Source organism: Chlorocebus sabaeus, chromosome 14 (genome assembly GCF_047675955.1).
Source record: "Chlorocebus sabaeus isolate Y175 chromosome 14, mChlSab1.0.hap1, whole genome shotgun sequence".
NCBI classification, from domain to species: Eukaryota; Metazoa; Chordata; class Mammalia; order Primates; family Cercopithecidae; genus Chlorocebus; species Chlorocebus sabaeus.
Window position 1 is genome coordinate 90,011,053 of NC_132917.1, and position 19,826 is coordinate 90,030,878.

At 42.5% G+C, this 19,826-nt stretch overlaps 1 protein-coding gene across 2 annotated transcripts in view; it reads left to right on the top strand.

Annotated features, from left to right (window-relative positions):
- Positions 1-366: 366 nt before the first annotated feature.
- The window catches only part of RPIA (ribose 5-phosphate isomerase A), a 55,106-nt gene continuing 35,646 nt past the window's right edge, over positions 367-19,826 (top strand). For both annotated transcript variants that reach the window (XM_008008465.3, XM_008008466.3), the window contains exons 1-3: positions 367-687; positions 7,104-7,164; positions 8,632-8,687. In XM_008008465.3, coding sequence (XP_008006656.2) covers positions 403-687; positions 7,104-7,164; positions 8,632-8,687 — 402 coding nt within the window. In that variant the 5' untranslated portion in view covers positions 367-402. The remainder of the gene's footprint in view (positions 688-7,103; positions 7,165-8,631; positions 8,688-19,826) is intronic.

Below are 19,826 nucleotides of genomic sequence, written 5' to 3' on the forward strand. Positions count from 1 at the left end.
CCACTACTTGGAATTCTCGTCCATGGCCACGTTCTCACTGCTGGGAGAAACAACAGGGTCAGGTCTAACACTCCTTTCTCGGATGCATGGGCGAACAGAATTATCCCTGGGCTTCACCTAATCGTGGCCTGAGAACACTTCCCCCGGGTAAGCAGTCACCACACTGATATACCCACAGAGCGAAGTGCCGGAGCCCGTCGCCGGTGATTGCGCATCTCGTCACGGGGAGCATTATGGGGTTGGTAGTCCAGACCGAGGCGCAGATAGCCGTCCTCGAAGCCATAGAACCACACTTCCCAGCAAGGCCCGCGCAGCAGGGCACGCAGAGTGTGTGCGTAAGCGACCAGATTTCCGGGGGAGCCGGGGGCGGGACTTCAGCGGAGGCCGGAGCGAGGTGTCGGGATGCAGCGCCCCGGGCCCTTCAGCACCCTCTACGGGCGGGTCTTGGCCCCGCTGCCCGGGAGGGCCGGGGGCGCGGCCTCTGGCGGAGGAGGGAACAGCTGGGACCTCCCGGGTTCCCACGTGCGGCTGCCGGGGCGTGCACAGTCCGGGACCCGTGGCGGTGCTGGCAACACAAGCACCAGCTGCGGGGACTCCAGCAGCATCTGCCCGGCCCCCTCCACGATGTCCAAGGCCGAGGAGGCCAAGAAGCTGGCGGGCCGCGCGGCCGTGGAGAACCACGTGAGGGTAAGCACCTGGGGACGTGGGGCGCGGGAAGCATGTCCTCGGCGTGTTGGGCTCCTGTTGCGTTTTCTGGGTGCTGCCGAGGCGCGCCTACCTCCTGGCAGGGCGGGGGCTGAGTGAGAGGATGGAGAGTGTGCATTTTACCCGAGTTTAGACCCCTCTTCCTTGCTCCTTAAAGACCTTTTAGATGTGGAATCGGTTGGGGGCGAATCTTCTAATATTTGAGCTTTCTAAAGACTCCTTGTCCAGCTGGAACAGTTTGCAAAGTGGAGCCTGGTGTTGTCTCATGTTTGGAATGGGGGCTAGAGGCACTTGCCTTGTGGTCTCCTTATCGATAAATGGAAAATGGTGGGCTTTGGGACTGCGGAGAGGTTTTCATTTCTCTTTACTGACCCGGAAGCCGGCGGAGAGTTGGTTTGTTAGTGCTTTGAAATTTCAGTCGAAGGAGGTTCTGGGCTTGGTGCGCGCCGGCCCCTGAGTGAACTCCTGGAGGGAAGGGAAGACCCGGGGCTTCAAACTTCCTTCTTTCCATAGGGCGGGGTGGACTAAGTCGGGAGGATGCTGGTTTATTTTTTAAGGCGGGGCTGCAGAGATGTTTAGCTGTTATTCAGTCAGGTCGTGGTCCCTACTTGTTTGTTAAGTGGCATGGTGCTGTTAGTGGAGTTTTTTTTTTTTTTTTTTTTAAATCCAGGTGGTTTTGCTGTCAGCAATCAAGTTAATTATCTTATTTGTAATAAGGAAGCCAAGTGGAGTATGTCTGCCCTGTGGGGTAGTTTCCTTGGTCTTACTGGTTTTTTATTTCTCATTTCTACTTATTAGAAAGTGGTATTAGAGTCTCTTTTCTTCTCCGATAATAGTTCTTTCCATTTGTTAATGCTTTACTCAACAAAATTATTTTGCTTAGATGATGTTTGATGAGCTTCACCACAGCGTGTTTGAGTGGGAGTGGACAGTGTGGTAACCTGTGGCTCAGCCAGTTCTGTGGGAGGGATGTTCCAGTGTTCCCTTCTACCCTTTCCACTGCTACCCTGTTCTCGTGTAGCCTGTTGCAAGTCTGATTGGCAATAGGATTTTCTATGGGGATTAACAGAGATAATGTAAAATGTGTTAATTTGGCCCTACCGTTGGGATTCAGTGCCTCAGTTGTAAAAGTGAGACAATAAGCTGAAATTTCAAAATGTCTGCATAAAGTGAATAGCTAATAGTTAAATGTAATCCGCATAAGAATACAATTAGAAAAGCACCATATCTAAGTTGTTCAGTTAATGAATTTATGTTAATATTTGCTGGTACATCTCCCTGACCTTTGTGTTATAGTTATGTATTTGATTAAATAAAAATCTGCAAGCCCTGACCTTAGGCTAGAGCCCCAAAACACTGGATTCTGACCACATTTCATGAAGTTAGGGGATTTTGGGGAGATCTTTTGGGGGCACCTGTTAAAGTCATATATGCCCTTCAGGGTTTGGCTTAAAGTCCATTTCCTCCTTTCAGTTTTTCCTTAGCGTCCTAAGGAGAGGAAGAATTCATTTCCGCGATTCTGTAGCACTTCATGCCTCTTATGTGCTTTATGTTGTATCTTACGTTTTGGTCATCTGTGTGTTCATTTCTTCCAGCCCCTTAAAGGGTAAGCTCCTGGAGAGCAGTTAACTTTCATTTAGCATTGGTCACAATGGGGTCTGCCCAGTACATGTATGTTCAATTGTGTGCAGTGTGGACACACATATGAAAGTGTTGGGGTTATTGGAGGTTCTTTGTGTAGAATCTCTGGCGAGTAGGGCTTCCTGTTCCCTAGTCCATTGGAGTTCCAATATGTCGACCACTTCCATGTCTGGGTGGATGGAAAACATGGAGAGTTCTCAGGTGAATCCTTTGTATAGCCACCCTGGGCCCAGCTCTGTCTGATTCTGGGGGTGTAGCTACCCAGGATGGGCCGCCATTCAGAACTAAGCTCTTCTGAACGTCTGTAGCCTCATCTCTTTGTTCTCTTTGGAGCCTAGGCTTTGTTTTTTGACTGGCTTGGTTGAGGAAGCTGATGGGCGGTGGTTCTAGTTGGTTAGCAGAAGTAGTATTTCCAGAGTTACTCCATTCGACAAGCTGAGGGAAGTTCTGATGTTGCACATACGTGTGGTTTAATATTGCCCATTAGAATGGGGCCACTCCTCTAGCAGGGCCTGCTTGGCAGTCTTCTGCTGTTGGGCCACCTCATAGGCAGCCTTTGGTCACCTCTGGTTGGCTTTGGCAAGGACACTGATTCCTGGGCCAGTCATTTGATTCCAAGGCAGCAGGGATCACATGGTTGAAGAGCTTTAGGCCTGGCAGGGCCTTGCAATTCCTGGTCTCTTCCAAAAGGCAAAGAAGGAACCTTAAACAGAGCTTGTCTGATTCATCCGAATTCACCTCTGTGCCACCTGCCTGCTGGGGACTGTGAGTGACATGAATGTATGGCTAAGCTTGGTAACCAGGAATCTGGTGATTGAATGACTGTAAAGCTAGAGTTCCTAGCTTCAGGTCAAGTGTGAAGGTCAGGCTAAGTCTATCTAGTGTGATATTTTAAACACACACACATACACACAATGTTTTTATCCATGGCTCCTGGTTCATAACACTCATAACTCTTGCTACAGTCTTTTGTTATATTTGGAGTGCTTTAGGACCCAGAGCAGGCCTCAGAAAACAGAATCTTCCTCTCTTACCTTCTGCCCTCCTTCCGCTTGCTCCTTTCTCTCCCCAATGCTTTTCTGTCTTGGAGCTGGCCATAAAGAAATTCTGTGACCTATGTTGTCTGATTGTAAGTCATTAAGATCCCCATTTCAGAAGGGTTCCTCTTCCATAGCCTGGAGGAAGGAATGCTACAGGTGAAGAATCTGAACAGACAGCCCTTGCAGGGTTTCCCCAGTCAGTCTGCCAGTATTGGATCATGCCATTTTTGTCCAGTCACATTTCTAGGCCCTTGTAATTCCTGGTCTTTTCCAAGATCCAATCATATCTATTCGATAAAGTCTCAAAAAAAAAAAAAAAAAAAAGGCTCAAGAGGACAGGGTTTGGAAGCTTCTGGAGAGCAGAACATATGAAGGTCCCTGGAGGATGGTGTGCCTAGAGAGAGCATGGAAGCTCTGTGCTCCTTCTTACATGCCTTTACCTATGCATCTCTTCATCCGTATCCTTCATCATAACCTTTATAATAAATTGGTAAACATGTTTCCCTGAGTTCTGTGAGCCACTCTAGCAAGTTAATCAAACCCAAAGAGAGGGTTGTGGGAACTCCAACTTGAAGCTGGCAAGTCAGAAGTTCTGGAGGCCTGAACTTGCATTTGGTAGGAAGGAGGAGGCAATCTTGGGAGTTGAGCCCTCAACCAGTGGAACCTTATGGTATCTCCAAGTAGAGAGTGTTGAAATTGATTTGGAGGATACCCAGCTGATGTCTGCTGCAGAGTAGATTGCTTGCTTGGGATATGGGGAGAAATCCCCATACATTTGGTTACAGAAGTCTTCTGTGTTGATAATTGTTGTGATGTGAGAGCAGAGGAAAAAGTTTGAATTTTTCCACACTCAGACATAGGACATTTTCTCATTGCTTGAAGATTTTTATATGTGAGATATTTAGCCATTTTGAATGTTTCTGTGCTGTGATGTATCATTTACTTGTCTTGAAGTCCTTGCCTTTGGAGATTGTCCAGGTAGCTAAACAACTGTATTAGACACATTGCCTTCTTGAGAGCATTGACACAGGTGGAATCCTAACCTAGTGCGAGCCGTGTTCTGATAACCCAAGCCCCTGATGTATTCAGTGACTTTGGAACTGTGAGCTGGTAAAAGCAGTTTCCACCAGGTCAGTAACACAAAAGTTGTTGGGTAAAGTCTTCTGTAGGTAGGAGAGGCTATAGAAGCATTTTTAGTGTACATGTATGTGGTTGTGGGGACATTAGTATTTGATTTTTTTTTTTTTTTTTTGGTAACTCTATTTGTTGGTCATTCTTACTAATCTTTTCTAGTTATAGATGTAGTCTAACTGTGAGAAGGACCGTATCTAACGTGAGGCCTATGGGCTGACTTTAAGTATTCCTATGGCCTTTGTCCTGTGGGGAATGAAGGAATTTAGTTGTGACCTTGTTTGTCCTGAAGGCCCTTCAGGACTTTTCTTCTTCCTAAAAAGAAGGTTTTACTATGGGCTTTCCTTTGTCAGATAAATTAATTGTTAATCAGTTGTTGGAAATCTTAAGAAATTTGAAGTAGATTGATGTTTCAGCAAATTGAACTTCCGGAAGTTGCTTATTCGATTGAAATGGCTCATCCTGTAATCCCAGCACTTTAGGAGGCAGAGTTGAGAGAATCACTTGAGGCCAGGAGTTAGAGACTAGCCTGGTTGACAGTGAGACTGTGTCTCTTAAAACAGTTTAAAAATTAGCTGGGCGTGGTGGCATGTTCCTGTAGTACTAGCTATGTGGGAAGCTGAGGCAGTAGGGTTGTATGAGCCCAGGAGTTTGAGGATGAGTTTATATATATGTGTGTGTGTCGGGGGGGGGCATTGATATTATTTATATGTATTGTAAATATATATACAAGATCTATATCTTGTATGTATATTTAAAACAGGTAAAATCACACATATATAAAATGAATATATGTCAAAGATTTTATTTAACTCACTAAATTAGGGAACTGGAAAAGTTATTAGAACCTGTTCATAGGTGTCTTAGTCCATTTTGTGCTGCTATAATAGAATACCTGAGACTGAGTAATTTATAATGAACAAAAATGTTTTGGCTTATACTTCTGAAGGCTACGAAGTCCAGTATCAAGGTGCTGGCATCTGGTGAGAGAGAACAGATGTTGCGGTGCTATGGGTGGGCACCAATCCCACCCATGAGGGTGGAGCCCTCTGACCCAATCACCTCGTAAAGGTCCCACTTCTTAATATTGTTATAATGGCAGTTAACTTTCAACATGAGTTTTGGTGGAGATGTTCAAAGCAAACAGGAGAAGTCAACCAAAGCTCATAAAATCTTAAAATGAGTTTAGAAGATCAGTTAATAATTGTATCTCATAGAACACTATTAATTTGCTTTTCTGTGAACAAAAATTACTTGCTTTGTTAACAGTTTTCTGCAAGTTAAAGTGTATCTCTATAGAGTCCTCATATATCTTAAAGACAAAGGCACATACCTTCTTCAAGTCAGACAATACAATCAGGTTCCAGCATCCCATTGGAAGGATATCCAGTAGTCTCTTTTGCTCATTTCAAAGTCTGAAGTTTTTCCTTACAATATTGAACTCATCTATAAAGTGTTAATAGTGGGTCTCTGGGTCATAAGTGATTGTTGTGAGATTTGACTTTATATTAACATTTATAAGCCTTCTTGGTAGGTGCTTAATGAATGGTAGCTGCCGCTTTGGTGTTCAGTTGACTTTGCCTTGCACCGGCAGGAGATAGATGTCAGGAAGTTGCTTAGGCACTGAACTCCATATTAGTTCCTGACTGTTAGTACCCTGGCCTCGTTTTGCTCTTTGTGGTCTAGTAGACTCAGCTGAGCTTTTACTCTATCTTTGGTCTGTTTGTAGGTACCTTCTTTGTTTCTTAAGGTGGTAGGCTCGGTATTGTGATGTCTGCTTGTACTTTGTACTCAGGAAGTACTCTGCTCTATTACGATCCTTCCTATTGCAGGTGAAGACTATTTTTCATGTTCTTAACTAAGCCTTTGCCCTCTTCCCGTTTTCTCTGAGGCAGGCTCATGCAAAATGAGCACCCCGTGGTGTCACCTAGGCAGATGCTGACATACTTTATTATTTTGAGGTTACTTCAGGCCCTCCCTTTGTATGCTGACTTTGGGAGAGCTCTAGATGGTGGGCCTGATGTGTCTTGTGGTGCTACCAACTTGAAGGTGCCTGTGGAAGGCACTGAAGCCAGAAGCCTTAGCTTTCCTCAGGCTCCAGGCTCTATTTTTTTTTTTTTTTAAAGTGTTTTTCTAATTACCTCCTTGGGGTTGGCCAGGAATCTTTTTCTTTCTTCTTCTTCTTTCTTTTTATTTTTTTTAAACACACTGTTGCTGGCTTGAAATGTTGGGAATCTTTAAGTGTTTATATGTAGGCCATTTCTGTGAGGGTGACGCAAGTTGCTATTCAGTTGCAAGTAATTGCACCAATTATTTGGTAGAATGGAGGGAGGAAGTGGTGGTGTTGACAGTGTCAGAAACGAACATTTCTGACACTGTTGTTGAACGTTTGTCCACCATGCGTTGGTTAAAGTACAGCATTGAGGTTCAGTGCTTATGTTCCTATAAAATAGGCACGGTACCTGTCTTGCACCTGTGTTGATGAATTGCTGTTCATAATAATTTTATAGCTTTAGGAAGTGGGCTGACAAAGGAGTAAAATATGGTATTAATAAGTTTTGTTTTTTCTTCCCCCCTTTTTGGCAGAATAACCAAGTGCTGGGAATTGGAAGCGGTTCGACAATTGTCCACGCTGTGCAGCGAATAGGTATGCTCTCTCACTGTCTGCTGGATGCTTTGTGGGTGATGATGGGGTAGGGAAGTAGAGGAGAGGGAGGAAGTGGCGCACAGGTTTGGCGTTGCCCGTTTGGCTTCAGCAGTACAGAGCTGGAGAGAGGGACTACCTGAGGTCAGTTGAGTGTTTCTGCTCTTTTGTGGAGAGAGGGAATCTTGGGCCTCTTCATCCAACTTTGAAGGGTGTCCTTGCCTTTGTTTACTCTGCTCAGCTGGAGGAGCTGACTTAGCTCGAGGTCCCAATATAATTTTAATCATGTCAGTGGCATTCTACCATTGAGTTCTTTGCGTGATCTCAGACTTCCTCAGGCAGATAATTGAGGCCACAGTGGGTTTGCCCTGTCCATGACCCTGGAGCGGATGTAGGGCTCCTGCCATTGATGGCTGGTTCCTGCAGGTGCTCATTTCACACTGATTAGGGTGTCTCTATGCTTAGGAAAGGCTCAGGGATTATCAGCCCCTGTGGCTGCTCAACAGGTTTTACTGCCCTGCTCTTTGTTTGTAAGAACAAAGCCCAGAGGAGAGGCCTGCCTGAATGCCGAATTCTTCTAGGTGCCAAGGGGCAGAGCCCAGGAGGGAAAGTCCAGGAACACTTTGTTATGAAGGAGTGGTTGTAGTGCTGGTGTGATGGCTTCTGGAAGCCTTCTCATTGGCCAAATAGGAGCTTTTGTGTTATATACCTTTCAATCTTAACCAAGTATCTGGAGAATACTTTCAGGGCACAGGGGTTACTATGGATTTTGTAATAGTGGCACCCAAACCTCCCAAGATGCACTCAGTGATTAAAAAGGCTTGGAATTTAATAAGAGGTTTTTCCTGAAGTCTTTTTTTTTTTTTTTTTTTTTAAAATCAGACTTTCCTGAAAGGTACAAATCCAAATTGAAAAAATAAATCTCCTTTAGCCACTCTCTGGGGCCTACAAATAAGTATATTTTTTTACTAAAATGCAAAAGTAAAGTTCTGGCTTTTTCCTAGCAGAGGCAATATAGGGGAGTTAAGACTGTATGGCTAGACGGCCTGGGATCATGTCCCAGCTGTGCCCCTTATTAGCGGTATAACTACCAAATTACATTACCTCTCTGAACCTCAGTTGCCTTATCTGCAAAATGGGGAAAATAATTTAACTTACCTTTTGGATTGTTCAGATTAAGAGTTCATATCTACAAAGTTCTCAGAATGTTGTCAGGCACGTAACAATAGCAAACACTGACTCTGCTTTCTGTGGTCAGTGCTTACCTCTCCAGGCTTTCTTGTGTCGCTGTCTTCTAGTGTGTGAAGTACAGTCACCAGCTTTCCCACCAAGGAGGGGGACATGGGGTGAAAGGCAGCTATCCTTGGGAAATAGATCTTCCTTTATCTGTTGGATTTGAGCAAACACATATGACAAGAAAAATAAAGTGAGGAGAGTGAAAAACTGCCAATATGGCTTTTGTTTCCACAGCTGAAAGGGTGAAGCAAGAGAATCTGAACCTCGTCTGTATTCCCACTTCCTTCCAGGTATGTCCTGCTTTCCATCTGCATCGTGACAGCTTCTGCTGTATCTTCTGGTTCCCTGAGGTTGTGGACACATGACCTTGTCTTGTACCTCAAGGTTGTTCTAGGTCAGAGAGTCCAGGAATAGGAGAGTTTATTGACCAAGTATTCCTTCTTGGAATTACAGTTTTATGTGCATTTGTTTATTTACTCAGAGAGTGTTTCAGAGCATATTGAGTTTAGGCACTATGGAGTATGCAGAGATGGCCAGGTAGTCTCTCTCCTCAAGGAATATTATTCCTGTTTATAGGTGAAAATCAGGCTAGGCCAGGTGTGGTGGCTCATGCCTGTAATCCCAAGTACTTTGGGAGGCCAAGGTAGGCAGATCCCTTGAGCCCAGGAGTTTAAGACCAGCCTGGGCAATATGGTGAAAGCCTGCCTCTACAAAAAATACAAAAATTCTCTGGGTGTGGTGGCTTGTACCTGTAGTTCCAACTAGGTGGGAGGCTGAGGCGGGAGGATCTCCCTTGAGCCCAGGGAGGTCCAGGCTGCAGTGAGCTGTGATTGTGCCAGTGCACTCCAGCCTTGGCGACAGAGTGAGACCCTGTCTCAAGAAGAAAAAAAAGAATCAGGCTAAAAGGAATTAAGCAATATGTTAGTAATACAAGTACATCATAAATTAGTAGGAGCTGATAGAGGAAAGCAGTGGAGCCAGTTAAATATAGGGAGAGATAAGGAAAGAGCAGGTTTTGGAAGTAGAAGGGAAGAGAGTTGCTCAGATGGAGCCAACTCTTATCCCTCATCTGGCCATTGCAGGGAGGAGTATGTGTATAATCTCTCATTGGATTAGTCAAGGTGATACTATGCACTGGGGTAGGAGGTGAGATTTATGAGTGACTGATGCTTCCGGGACTTTATGGGCTTAGGCTTGGACAGCTGGGTTTCTTAGGAAACCCTCCCAATCCTGGAGGCACAGAATGCTGGTAGCCTGCAGCCAGCTCTGGTGAAGGGAGAGAGTTTAAGGTTCCTTCTAAACCAGACTGGCCTCAGCTTAACAGTAGGGAGCAAGGCAGAGATTCCAGGTAGACAGGTTAGGGAATTGGATAGTGCATACTGTTGGAGTTTCCTTGATGTTAAATCTCTTGGAGACCTTAAACAAGGTGAATGGCCACCCAGGGGACTGAGGGCAATACCTTAAGTATTTTATATTGCATTTTTTTTTTTTTTTTTAAATTCTGCTGTCTTGAGGAGACACTTTTAAAGCCTCAGTGGCTTGTGGTGGAGTTTTTTAGTCTTTTGGAAAGCTAATTATCTAATTTTTCCAACTGACTTGATCATCAAGAACTTTTATTTCTTAGTTAATAAATTACATTGGTGTTTATTTTTAAAGTTCTATATGCACGTGCATGGAAGAAACAAATAATTGAAGTCTTTTTATTTAAAAGAGATAAAAGCACACTCCCCTCACCTTCCCTGAGATGACCACTACCTAGAAAGCACACTCTTCTCACCTCCCCACCCCTCACCTCCACTATTTCTTGCTCTTTACGTGGACATACTTTCAGCTCTTTTAGGTGATTGGATATTTGCTCCAGTATTTTGAAACTACATGCTTTTCTTGATCTTTTTAAATTTTTCTCAACTAGGTTGACCCAAAATGTTAAAATAACAGCCACTATGGGTTTAAGTCAAAGTTAATTTTATTCTGAGCCAAGTTTGAGGACTATAGACCCAGGGACACAGACTCAGAGCAAACTGGGAGCATGTCCCTTTCTGCTGTAATTCAGTAGGTCAGAATTAGAGGAAAGAGTATGTTGGATAAAACAGACAATAGAAGACCACCTTACATACATTCTGTGGCTGTAGTTCAAATTGATGAGCTAACATAATTTTGGCTGGAGTTTTATTCTTTTGGTAACATTTTTGCAGTATTTATAATATTTGTAACATAGGAATATTAGAAAGACATTTTCCTGTGTTCTGAGCCCTCCAAACTGTTCCCACCTCTGCCTGTTACCCAGTTGCAAAGTCACTTCCATGTTTTCAGGTGTCTTCTCAGCAGCACCCCACTCTGCTGGTACCAATTTATTAGTCCGTTTTCACAATGCTGATAAATACATACATGAGACTGGGCAATTTACAAAAGAAAGAGGTTTAATTGGACTTGCAGTTCCATGTGACTGGGGAAGCCTCACAGTCATGGTGGAAGGCAGGGAGGGGCAAGTCCCATTCTACATGGATGGCAGCAGGCAGAGAGAGAATGAGGAAGACCCAAGAGCAGAAACCCCTGATAAAACCATCAGATCTCATGAGACTTACTACCACGAGAGCAGTATGGAAGAAACAGCTCTCATGATTTAATTATCTCCCACCAGGTCCCTCCCACAACACATGGAAATTATGGGAGTGCAATTTGAGATGAGATTTGGGTGGGGACACAGAGCCAAACCATGTCACCTGTATACCATATATTATTTTCAGCAGGGTATAGAAATTAAGGGTCATCTCTCTCACCACTCCTGTTCAACATAGTATTGGAAACTCTGGCCAGGGCCATCAGGCAAGAGAAAGAAAGGGTATTCACATAGGAAGAGAGGAAGTCAAACTGTCTCTGTTTGTAGGTGACATGATTCTGTATCTAGAAAACCCCATCCTCTCAGCCGAAAAGCTCCTTAAGCTGATGAGCAACTTTAGCAAAGTCTCAGGATACAAAATCAGTGTGCAAAAATCATAAGCATTCCTATACACCAACAATAGACAAACAGAGAGCCACATCATGAATGAACTCTCATTCACAGTTGCTATGAAGAGAATAAAATACCTAGGAACACAGCTAACAAGGGAAGTGAAGACCTCTTCAAGGAGGACTACAAACCACTGCTCAAGGAAATGAGGGCACACAAATGGGAAAACATTGCATACTCATGGATGGGAAGAATCAGTATCATGAAAATGGCCATACTGCCCAAAGTAATTTATAAATTCAATGCTATTTCCCATTAAACTACCATTGACGTTCTTCACATAATTAGAAAAAACTACTCTAAAATTCATATGGAGCCAAAAAAGAACCTGTATAGGCAAGACAATTCTAACCAAAAAGAACAAAGCTGGAGGCATCATGCTACTGGACTTCAAACTATAGTAACCAAATCAGTAACCGAAACAGCATGGTACTGGTACAACAGACACATAGACCAATGGAACAGAATAGAGATCTCAGAAATAAGACTGCACATCTACAACCATCTGATCTTTGGCAAACCTGACAAAAGCAATGGGGAACAAATTCCTTATTTCATAAATGGTGCCAGGAGAACTGGCTAACTATATACAGAAATTGAAACTGTACCTTTTCCTTACAACTTATATGAAAATTAACTCAAGATGGATTAAAGACTTAAATGTAAAACCCTAGAAAATGAAAAACACTATAAAAACCCTAGAAGAAAATACCATTCAGGACATAGGCACTGGCAAACATTTCATGACAACAACATCAAAAGCAATTGCAACAAAAGCCAGTATTGACAAATGGGATCTAATTAAAGAGCTTCTGCACAGCAAAAGAAACTATCATCAGAGTGAACACACAGCCTACAGAATGGGAGAAGATTTTTGCAATCTATTCATCTGACAAAGTTCTAATATCTAGAATCTACAAGGAACTTAAACAAATTTATAAGAAAAAAACCGAACAATCCTATTAAAAAATAGGCAAAGGACATGAACAGACACTTCTCAAAAGAAGACATTTATGTGGCTAGCAAACATGAAAAAAGGCTCAACATCACTAATCATTAGAGACATGCAAATCAAAAGCACAATGAGATACCATCTCATGCTGGTCAGAATGGCAATTATTAATAAGTCAAGAAATGACATGCTGATGAGGCTGTGGAGGCAGGAATGCTTTTATGTTGTTGGTGGGAATGTAAATTAATTCAACCATTGTGGAAGATGGTGTGGCGATTCCTCAGAGACCTAGAGCCAGAAATATCATTTGAATCAGCAATCCCATTACTGAGTATATACCCAAAAGAATATAAATCATTCTGATCTAAAGATACATGCACATGCATATTCATTGCAGCACTATTCATAATGTCAAAGACATAGAATCAACCCAAATGCTGCCAATGATAGACTGGATAAAGAAAATATGGTACATATACACCATAGAATACTATGTAGCCATTAAAAGGAATGAGATCATGTCCTCTGCAGGGACATGGGTAGAGCTGGAAGCCAGTATCCTCAGCAAACTAACATAGGAACAGAAAACCAAACACCACATGTTCTAAGTTGGAGCTGAACAGTGAGAACACATGGACGCAGGGAGGGGAACAACACATACTGGGGCCTGTGTGGGGAGTGCAGGGGGAGGGAGAGCATCAGGATAAATAGCGAATGCGTGCAGAGCTTAATACCTAGGTTATGGATTGATAGATGCAGCAGACCACCGTGGCACACATTTACCTATGTAAAAAACCTGCACATCCTGCACATGTATCCTGGAACTTTAAATTAAATTTAAAAATAAAGAAATTAAGGGTCATATTTATATGATTTCAGGATTCCAAACATTTTGGGGACAGCACAAACTTCCTGAATTTGTTTACAGTGTAGAACTGAAATTGGACTCTTAAGTACTATTTAATATGGCCTATCAGCTCCCCATTGGGAAAATATAAGTATTATTTTTAAAAAATCTCTATTCCTACTAACACTATGTTATATGTCTAGTTATCCATGCGGGGTGCTAATGCTGTAAGAGTACAGTGAATTAAGCTACATATCCTTGGTAGTAATTTTCCAGGAGGAAGAGGGTTCATAATGTTTGTGCATAAATGTATACCTTGTGTTTCTGCATCCAAAATGGTAGGGCACATTTTAGAGGCCACTTCAGTTTCCATTTGGATTAGCATGGTCAGTAAACCTTGTTGAGTTTGGACGCATGCTGTTTTCCATCACTGGGTTTTGACATGGCTCCTTGTTAGTTGAGTAGTTGATTTACCTACTTAACAATAGTGTCATTATCTTTTTGTGTAGCTTCCCAACCCATACCTTCCTTCTGAAAGAATATTTCTTTTAATCTATTTAGACTGGTAAGTATTGACTTTTCTTGTGATTTTTTTTTTTTTTGTCGTTGTTAAATACATTTTTAGCTTGTCCTAATAGCTCAAGTCCTGCCTTTTTTGCACCTAAGGTTCTTTTTGCCTTAGTTGGCTAGTGCTGTTTTATCCACTAAACATGTTGTTGCCATTGAGCATTTATAATGGAAATGCAACGTGAGTACCAGTTACAAACCCAATAATGTTGGGTGCTCCAAGTTAAAGTGAGAGGAGCAGTAGTTAACCCTAGATATATTTTAGTTTGAGTATACTGTAAGGCTTCTTGTATACTTGTAACATTCCCAAGTATCCTCTGGTGGTACTCTTGTCCACCAAGTAACTCTCACTATTTGATTTCCACCTTCATTAGAACGTTGTATAGACCAGTCACAAAAACAAGGTCCCTGACTCCTAGGACAGGAGATACTATGGCGAGGCACATAAACTGCAGCTAAATGTCTTCCGTCGTATCCAGGAGTTTGTATAGTAAGTGATCATCTGTATTCACAGTAACATAGTGATCTATTTGTAAAGTGTTAAAAATTGCCAGACCAGGCGTGGAATTTGGAAGAACTTCCTGGATCTCTTTCCCTAAGTGGGGGCCTCTTGATAGTTTATTACGCCTGAAAAACTGGTGCCATGGGCCATGGGAACATTGGACTGATTCTAAGAAGTTGATGTCAGGGTTCCAGTATCTTTTTGATATTGAAAAAATGTTTGTCCTACTTTCATATCAGTTAAACAATTTCCCAGTAAGAAGAATGGGGATCAAACAAATGAGGGGGTGTTAGTAGAAAGTCATCATGCAGGAAAATACAAAAATAAAAGGTATATGCAGAAGAAATTCATTGTGAGTTCGGGCCTGGCCTGGTAATTTGGGCAATGTTGTCTAGTCAGGTCTTGTCTGCTTCCTGTCCTCAGAGGTGTCAGGAATCTTAGAGATCTTTAATTGGAGGTCTTCAGTGGACTTATAAGTTCATTTAGTTGTTGGAGCTTTCTTTAAATGAGAAATATGGATCCAGGTTCAGCCTTCAAGTTTTGCTGCACAGCAATTAGTTAACAATACCTGATAGAGTCCTTTCCAGTGAGGTTCAAGTGAGTCTTTTAGTTGATGTCGTTTCCAATAAAAAAAGGTCCTTTGGCTAGACATTATGGTATTTAAGATCTTTGTCTCCCAGGAGTACACTGTAAAAAGAATCTTTTATTAATTTCTTTTGGAGAAGGAAGTTTAGTTAAGCCTTGACAATAACTGAGTATAGCACCTTTCAATAAAGTTGGTTCATATATTGTTATCCTGTTTCATAGGTTGACTTGTAATTATCTCGTAATTGATGTTATCCAAGAGAAGTTCCTCTTGGGTTAAGCAAAATCAGTGGAAGAGCCTTTGGCCCAGTATGAAAAGCTTTTGTTAATTTTGCCAGCTGGATCTTTATTATTCCATTTATTTGTTCCACCAATCTAGAAGACTAAGGATGGTATACACAATGAAAATGTTGGAAAATGGACCAGATTTTACAGACTGAGTGGACTATCTTTCTAGTAAAATGAATTCTTCTATCACTATGTAATTTGGAAGGAATTCCCCAAGAAGAAATTATCTGCTTCAATGATATTTTCCTCCTGTGTGTGCCATGACTTCTGCAAGGAAATGTTTCAACTCAGTGAGAGAACATACAAATCATAACCAGGACCTATTTATAATCCTGGGCTGGAGGTAATTGGTTAAAATCCACTTGCTAGATATCAAAAGGTCTGGTGGGCAAAGGAAAATGCCCTTGATATCCATGAAGAGGCTGTCCTGGATTATGTTTAGGACAAACTGCACATTTAACATAAGACTTATGAGTGATTGTGGGTGACTGTTTCCAGTAATACTGTTTTTTCTTAGGCAGTCATTTTCTGAGGTCCCTAGTGAGCGAGCTGACAGAAATGTTGTAATACAGGAAATTGAAATAAATTCCAAAGACAAAACAAGTCTGTTGTTGAGTCCATACTATAATTTGCAAGTGGGGGAAAGGCGTGTCTCCTTTGTTAGCCATATATGCTTTTCCTTCTCTGAACCCTTTTCTTGAGCCACTTGGAGTTCCTTTTCAATGGAGCTCATTAAAAAAAAAATAGCCACCTGTATAGTTTCATCTGCTATTAGTGTTAGAGCAGCCTTTGGCTGCTGCATCAACAAAATACTTTTTCTTGGAAGGGCTGAATTTGGAGTGTCCAAGAATCTTAATAATAGCCTCTTTTTTTTTTTTTTTTCTGGGAATTCCTTAGTAGGGGGCTCTAAGTTCTGCCTTGTCCTGGGGGTCTAAACTACTGAAGGGTCTCCCTTTGGGTCAGGATTTTCTCTAAAAGGTGCTATCAAAACTTCTGTGGGTGGAGGAGGGAATAAGGAACATCTGATCTGGGCAAAGTAGTTCTTTTTTTTTTTTTGAGACAGGGTCTTGCTCTGTCACCCAGGCTGGAGTATAGTGGCATGATCACAGCTCACTGCAGCCTCGGCCTCCTGGGCTCAAGCGATCCTCCTGCCTCAGCTTCCTGAGTAGCTGGGACTACAGGCACATGCCACCATGCCCAGCTTTTAAAAAATTTTTTGTAGAGACGATGTCTCACTATGTTGTGCAGGCTGGTCTCGAACTCCTGGGCTCAAGTGATCCACCCACCTCAGCCTCCCAAAGTGCTGAGATTACAGGTGTGAGCCACTGTGCCCGGCCAAGGCAGTTCTGAAAGCAAAGAAGAGGGCTGAAGGAGCAGTTGGAGGGGAGGAGGTGAGACAGTGGGAACGTGAGACAATTTTTTCAGTCAAGAACAGTTTCCAGGATCTTGTGGTTCACCTCCTGTATGGAAGCAATTTTATCATTACTTCTTTTAGAAGCATTTAAAAACCATTGTAACTATCCCATTCTTTGTGTTTAATTTTTAAGCCACTCCTTCCAGTTGTGCACATAAATAATTCAATTTTGGGGTCTCGAATGAGCCCCATTTTGGCCAAGTTAAGCTAATTTAATTTTCAGTGATGTTGGTTCAATGAGTCAAAAAATTTATAAGATAAGGTGCCATAATTTTTAGTCACAAGCCTGGCTGGTATCTTGGAAGATGGTAACTCTCCTTCAGTAGCTTCAACTTCAGATGTCTTGTTTTAAATGTCTCTCCTCCCTTCTCTCTTGTCTGCACCAGATTAGGAATGTGTTCAGGGTCAAAAATGTGTTGCTTATGAGCTTCACTCCTCAGGCTCTTACCCCTGTGTTGGTCTGTTCTCTTATGTGTCTCAGGAGAAACTTGCCTGCTGTAGCAGTGAGGTACCCTGAACGCTAAGTGACCAGCCCATTATGAGAGTTCCCTGGAGTAGCTATTACAACTTAAGTGTTTTTCTGTTGATTGTGAAGCCCTTTGGAACCACTGCCTGTTAGGAGGAATCTCCTCTGACCCTTCCACGGGATTGTTTGTCACCTAAAAATACCTGAGATTCGGGCTGGTGGGTGCAAGTATCCTTTATATTCGGAGCAATTTTATCTCTATTGCTCTTATATAGAATGTAAAGGATTGGTGCAGGCAAAGGAGCTTTTGAAAAGAAAAACACTCAGCTAGTCAAAGAAACAACCGCAAGGTGGTCAAGCAATAGCTTGGTTTTATACGCCTTAGGGAAACATAAGACATCAATCAGTACGTGTAACATGTGCTTTGGTTCAGTCTGGAAAGGTGGGGCAACTTGAAGCTTGAGGGCAGAGTTGGGGCTTCCAGGTCATAGCTGCATTCAAAGATTTTCTGACTGGCAGTTGGTTGAAATAATTATTATCTAAAGACCTGGAATCAATAGAAGGGAATGTTTGGGTGAAGATAATGGGTTATGGAGACCAAGATTCTTACTTACGCAGATGAAGCTTTTAGGTAGCAGGTGTCAGAATAGATTGTAAATGTTTCGTATCAGACTTAAAAAGTGCCAGACTCTTAATTAATTCTCCCCTGTGTCAAGGAAAAGACCTGGAAAGGGAAGGGGATTCTTTACAGAATGTAGATTTTTTTCCCCTACAGGAGACAGCTTTACTGGGCTATTTCAAAATATGTCAAAGAAATACATTTTAGGGTAAAATACAGTTTCTTTCAGGACCTGCTGTCATGTGATTCTATACTAGAATCAGATTGGAATTTGGTGTCTTATTGCTACAAATAGTTTGTTTTGTTCATCTTAACATCTGTTTTAGCTGGGAGTGGTGAGGTGTGAGGATTGTTTGAGCTCAGTTTGAGACCAGCCTGGGCAACATAGTGAGACTCTATTTCTAAAAAAAGATTAAGAACAAAAATCTGTTTTAATGCTAATGGTTGTCAGTTGTGCCTGAATTCCAAAGGGAAGATGGTATAATGAGGCATATCTGACTCCCCTTTCCCATCATGACCTGAACTTGATTTTCAGGTTTTCTTTGGAACTCCCCTGACTGAGAGTAGGGGTCCATCAGTCAGTTGGGAGGCATAGAATTTTGTTTTTGGTGTTTACAATATATATAGGGTAAAAAGTTACCCAGTATGCAGGTGTCTTAGGATCTGGAGAGAAATGATTGATTCTCTCCTGCATTTATGCTTCATCTGATAGGCAAGAAGGTTACAGTCAGTGAATGTTAGTGAAATGTTTGACAAATTCCAGCCTTGCAAGTGAGAGTTCATCTTTAATTTATAGGCCTGGTTTCTTTTACCTGTGTGTTCAACCTGCAGCCATCTTGAGCTGCTTTTAAAATTCTTTCAGATTTTCTTTTTCTGACAACTTCAGGTAATTGTAATTCTGAATGGATAAATGGAAGATGAACATTTGCTTATTCTTTACCTTGCTCTCACAGTTCATCCTCCCTCTCCTCTCCTAATTGTCCCAGTACAGTTACATTTTAGTTAGATTTTACTTGTTTTTTTACAGAATTGTAACTGTAAGAACCACACAGTGTTTTATGTATGATTACTTTTCCTTGACTGCCCAATATTTTGTTTTCCCCAAAGTGGTGAAATCTGTTTTATCCAGCACAGTGGGCATCCCACTCCAATTTCATCTGCTTTGTGAAGGCTCTCTGTGTAATCCGGGATGGTCAACTGCAAGCTGCTCTACTTGGCTGCACTCTTGGGGTCTCCCTTCACAGTCAGGAAGAGAATTTCCTTCTCTTTTGTCTTGTTTTGGATTGCCCTTGCTGCTGCTGCTGCTGCTGCTACTACTGCTGCTGCTTTTTTTTTTTTTTGAGACGGAGTCTTACTCTGTCGTCAGGCTGGAGTGCAGTGGTGCAATTTCGGCTCACTGCAACCTCCACTTCCCGGGTTTCAAGTGATTCTGTGCCTCAGCCTCCCAAGTAGCTGGAGCTACAGGCGCCCGCCACCATGCCCAGCTAATATTTTATTTTTAGTAGAGACAGGGTTTCACCATGTTGGCCAGGATAGTCTCGATCTCCTGACCTCGTGATCCACCCGCCTCGGCCTCCGAAAGTGCTGGGATTACAGGCGTGAGCCACTGTGCCTAACCCTTCTTTCTTCTTCTTCCTTCTTCTTCTTCCTCCTCCTTCCTCCTTCTCCCTTCTTCTTCTTTCTTCTTTCTTGTTCTTTCTTCTTCTTCTTTCTTCTTTGTTCTTTCTTTTTTTTTTAAGATGGTGTCTTGCTCTTGTCACCCAGGCTGGAGTGCAATGGCGTGATCTCAGTTCACTGCAACCTCCGCCTCCCAGGTTCAAGCGATTCTCCTGCCTTAGCCTCCCTAGTAGCTGGGAGTACAGGTGCCTGCCACAATACCCAGCTGATTTTTTTGTATTTTTAGTAGAGGTGAGGTTTCACTATGTTGGCCATGACATTTTGGATGTCTGAAAATATATATATATAATTTTTTTTTTTTTCAAGCTATGAGTAGGACTTTTTTTTTTTTTTTTCCCCCGAGACAGTGTCTTCTCACTGTCACCTGTGCTGGAGTGCAGTGGTGCAATCTCGGTTCACTGCATCCTTGACCCCTTGGCCTCTAGCCATCCTCCCACCTCAGCCTCCTGAGTAGCTGGAATACAAATGTGTGCCTCCACACCTGGCTAAGAAAATATCTTTA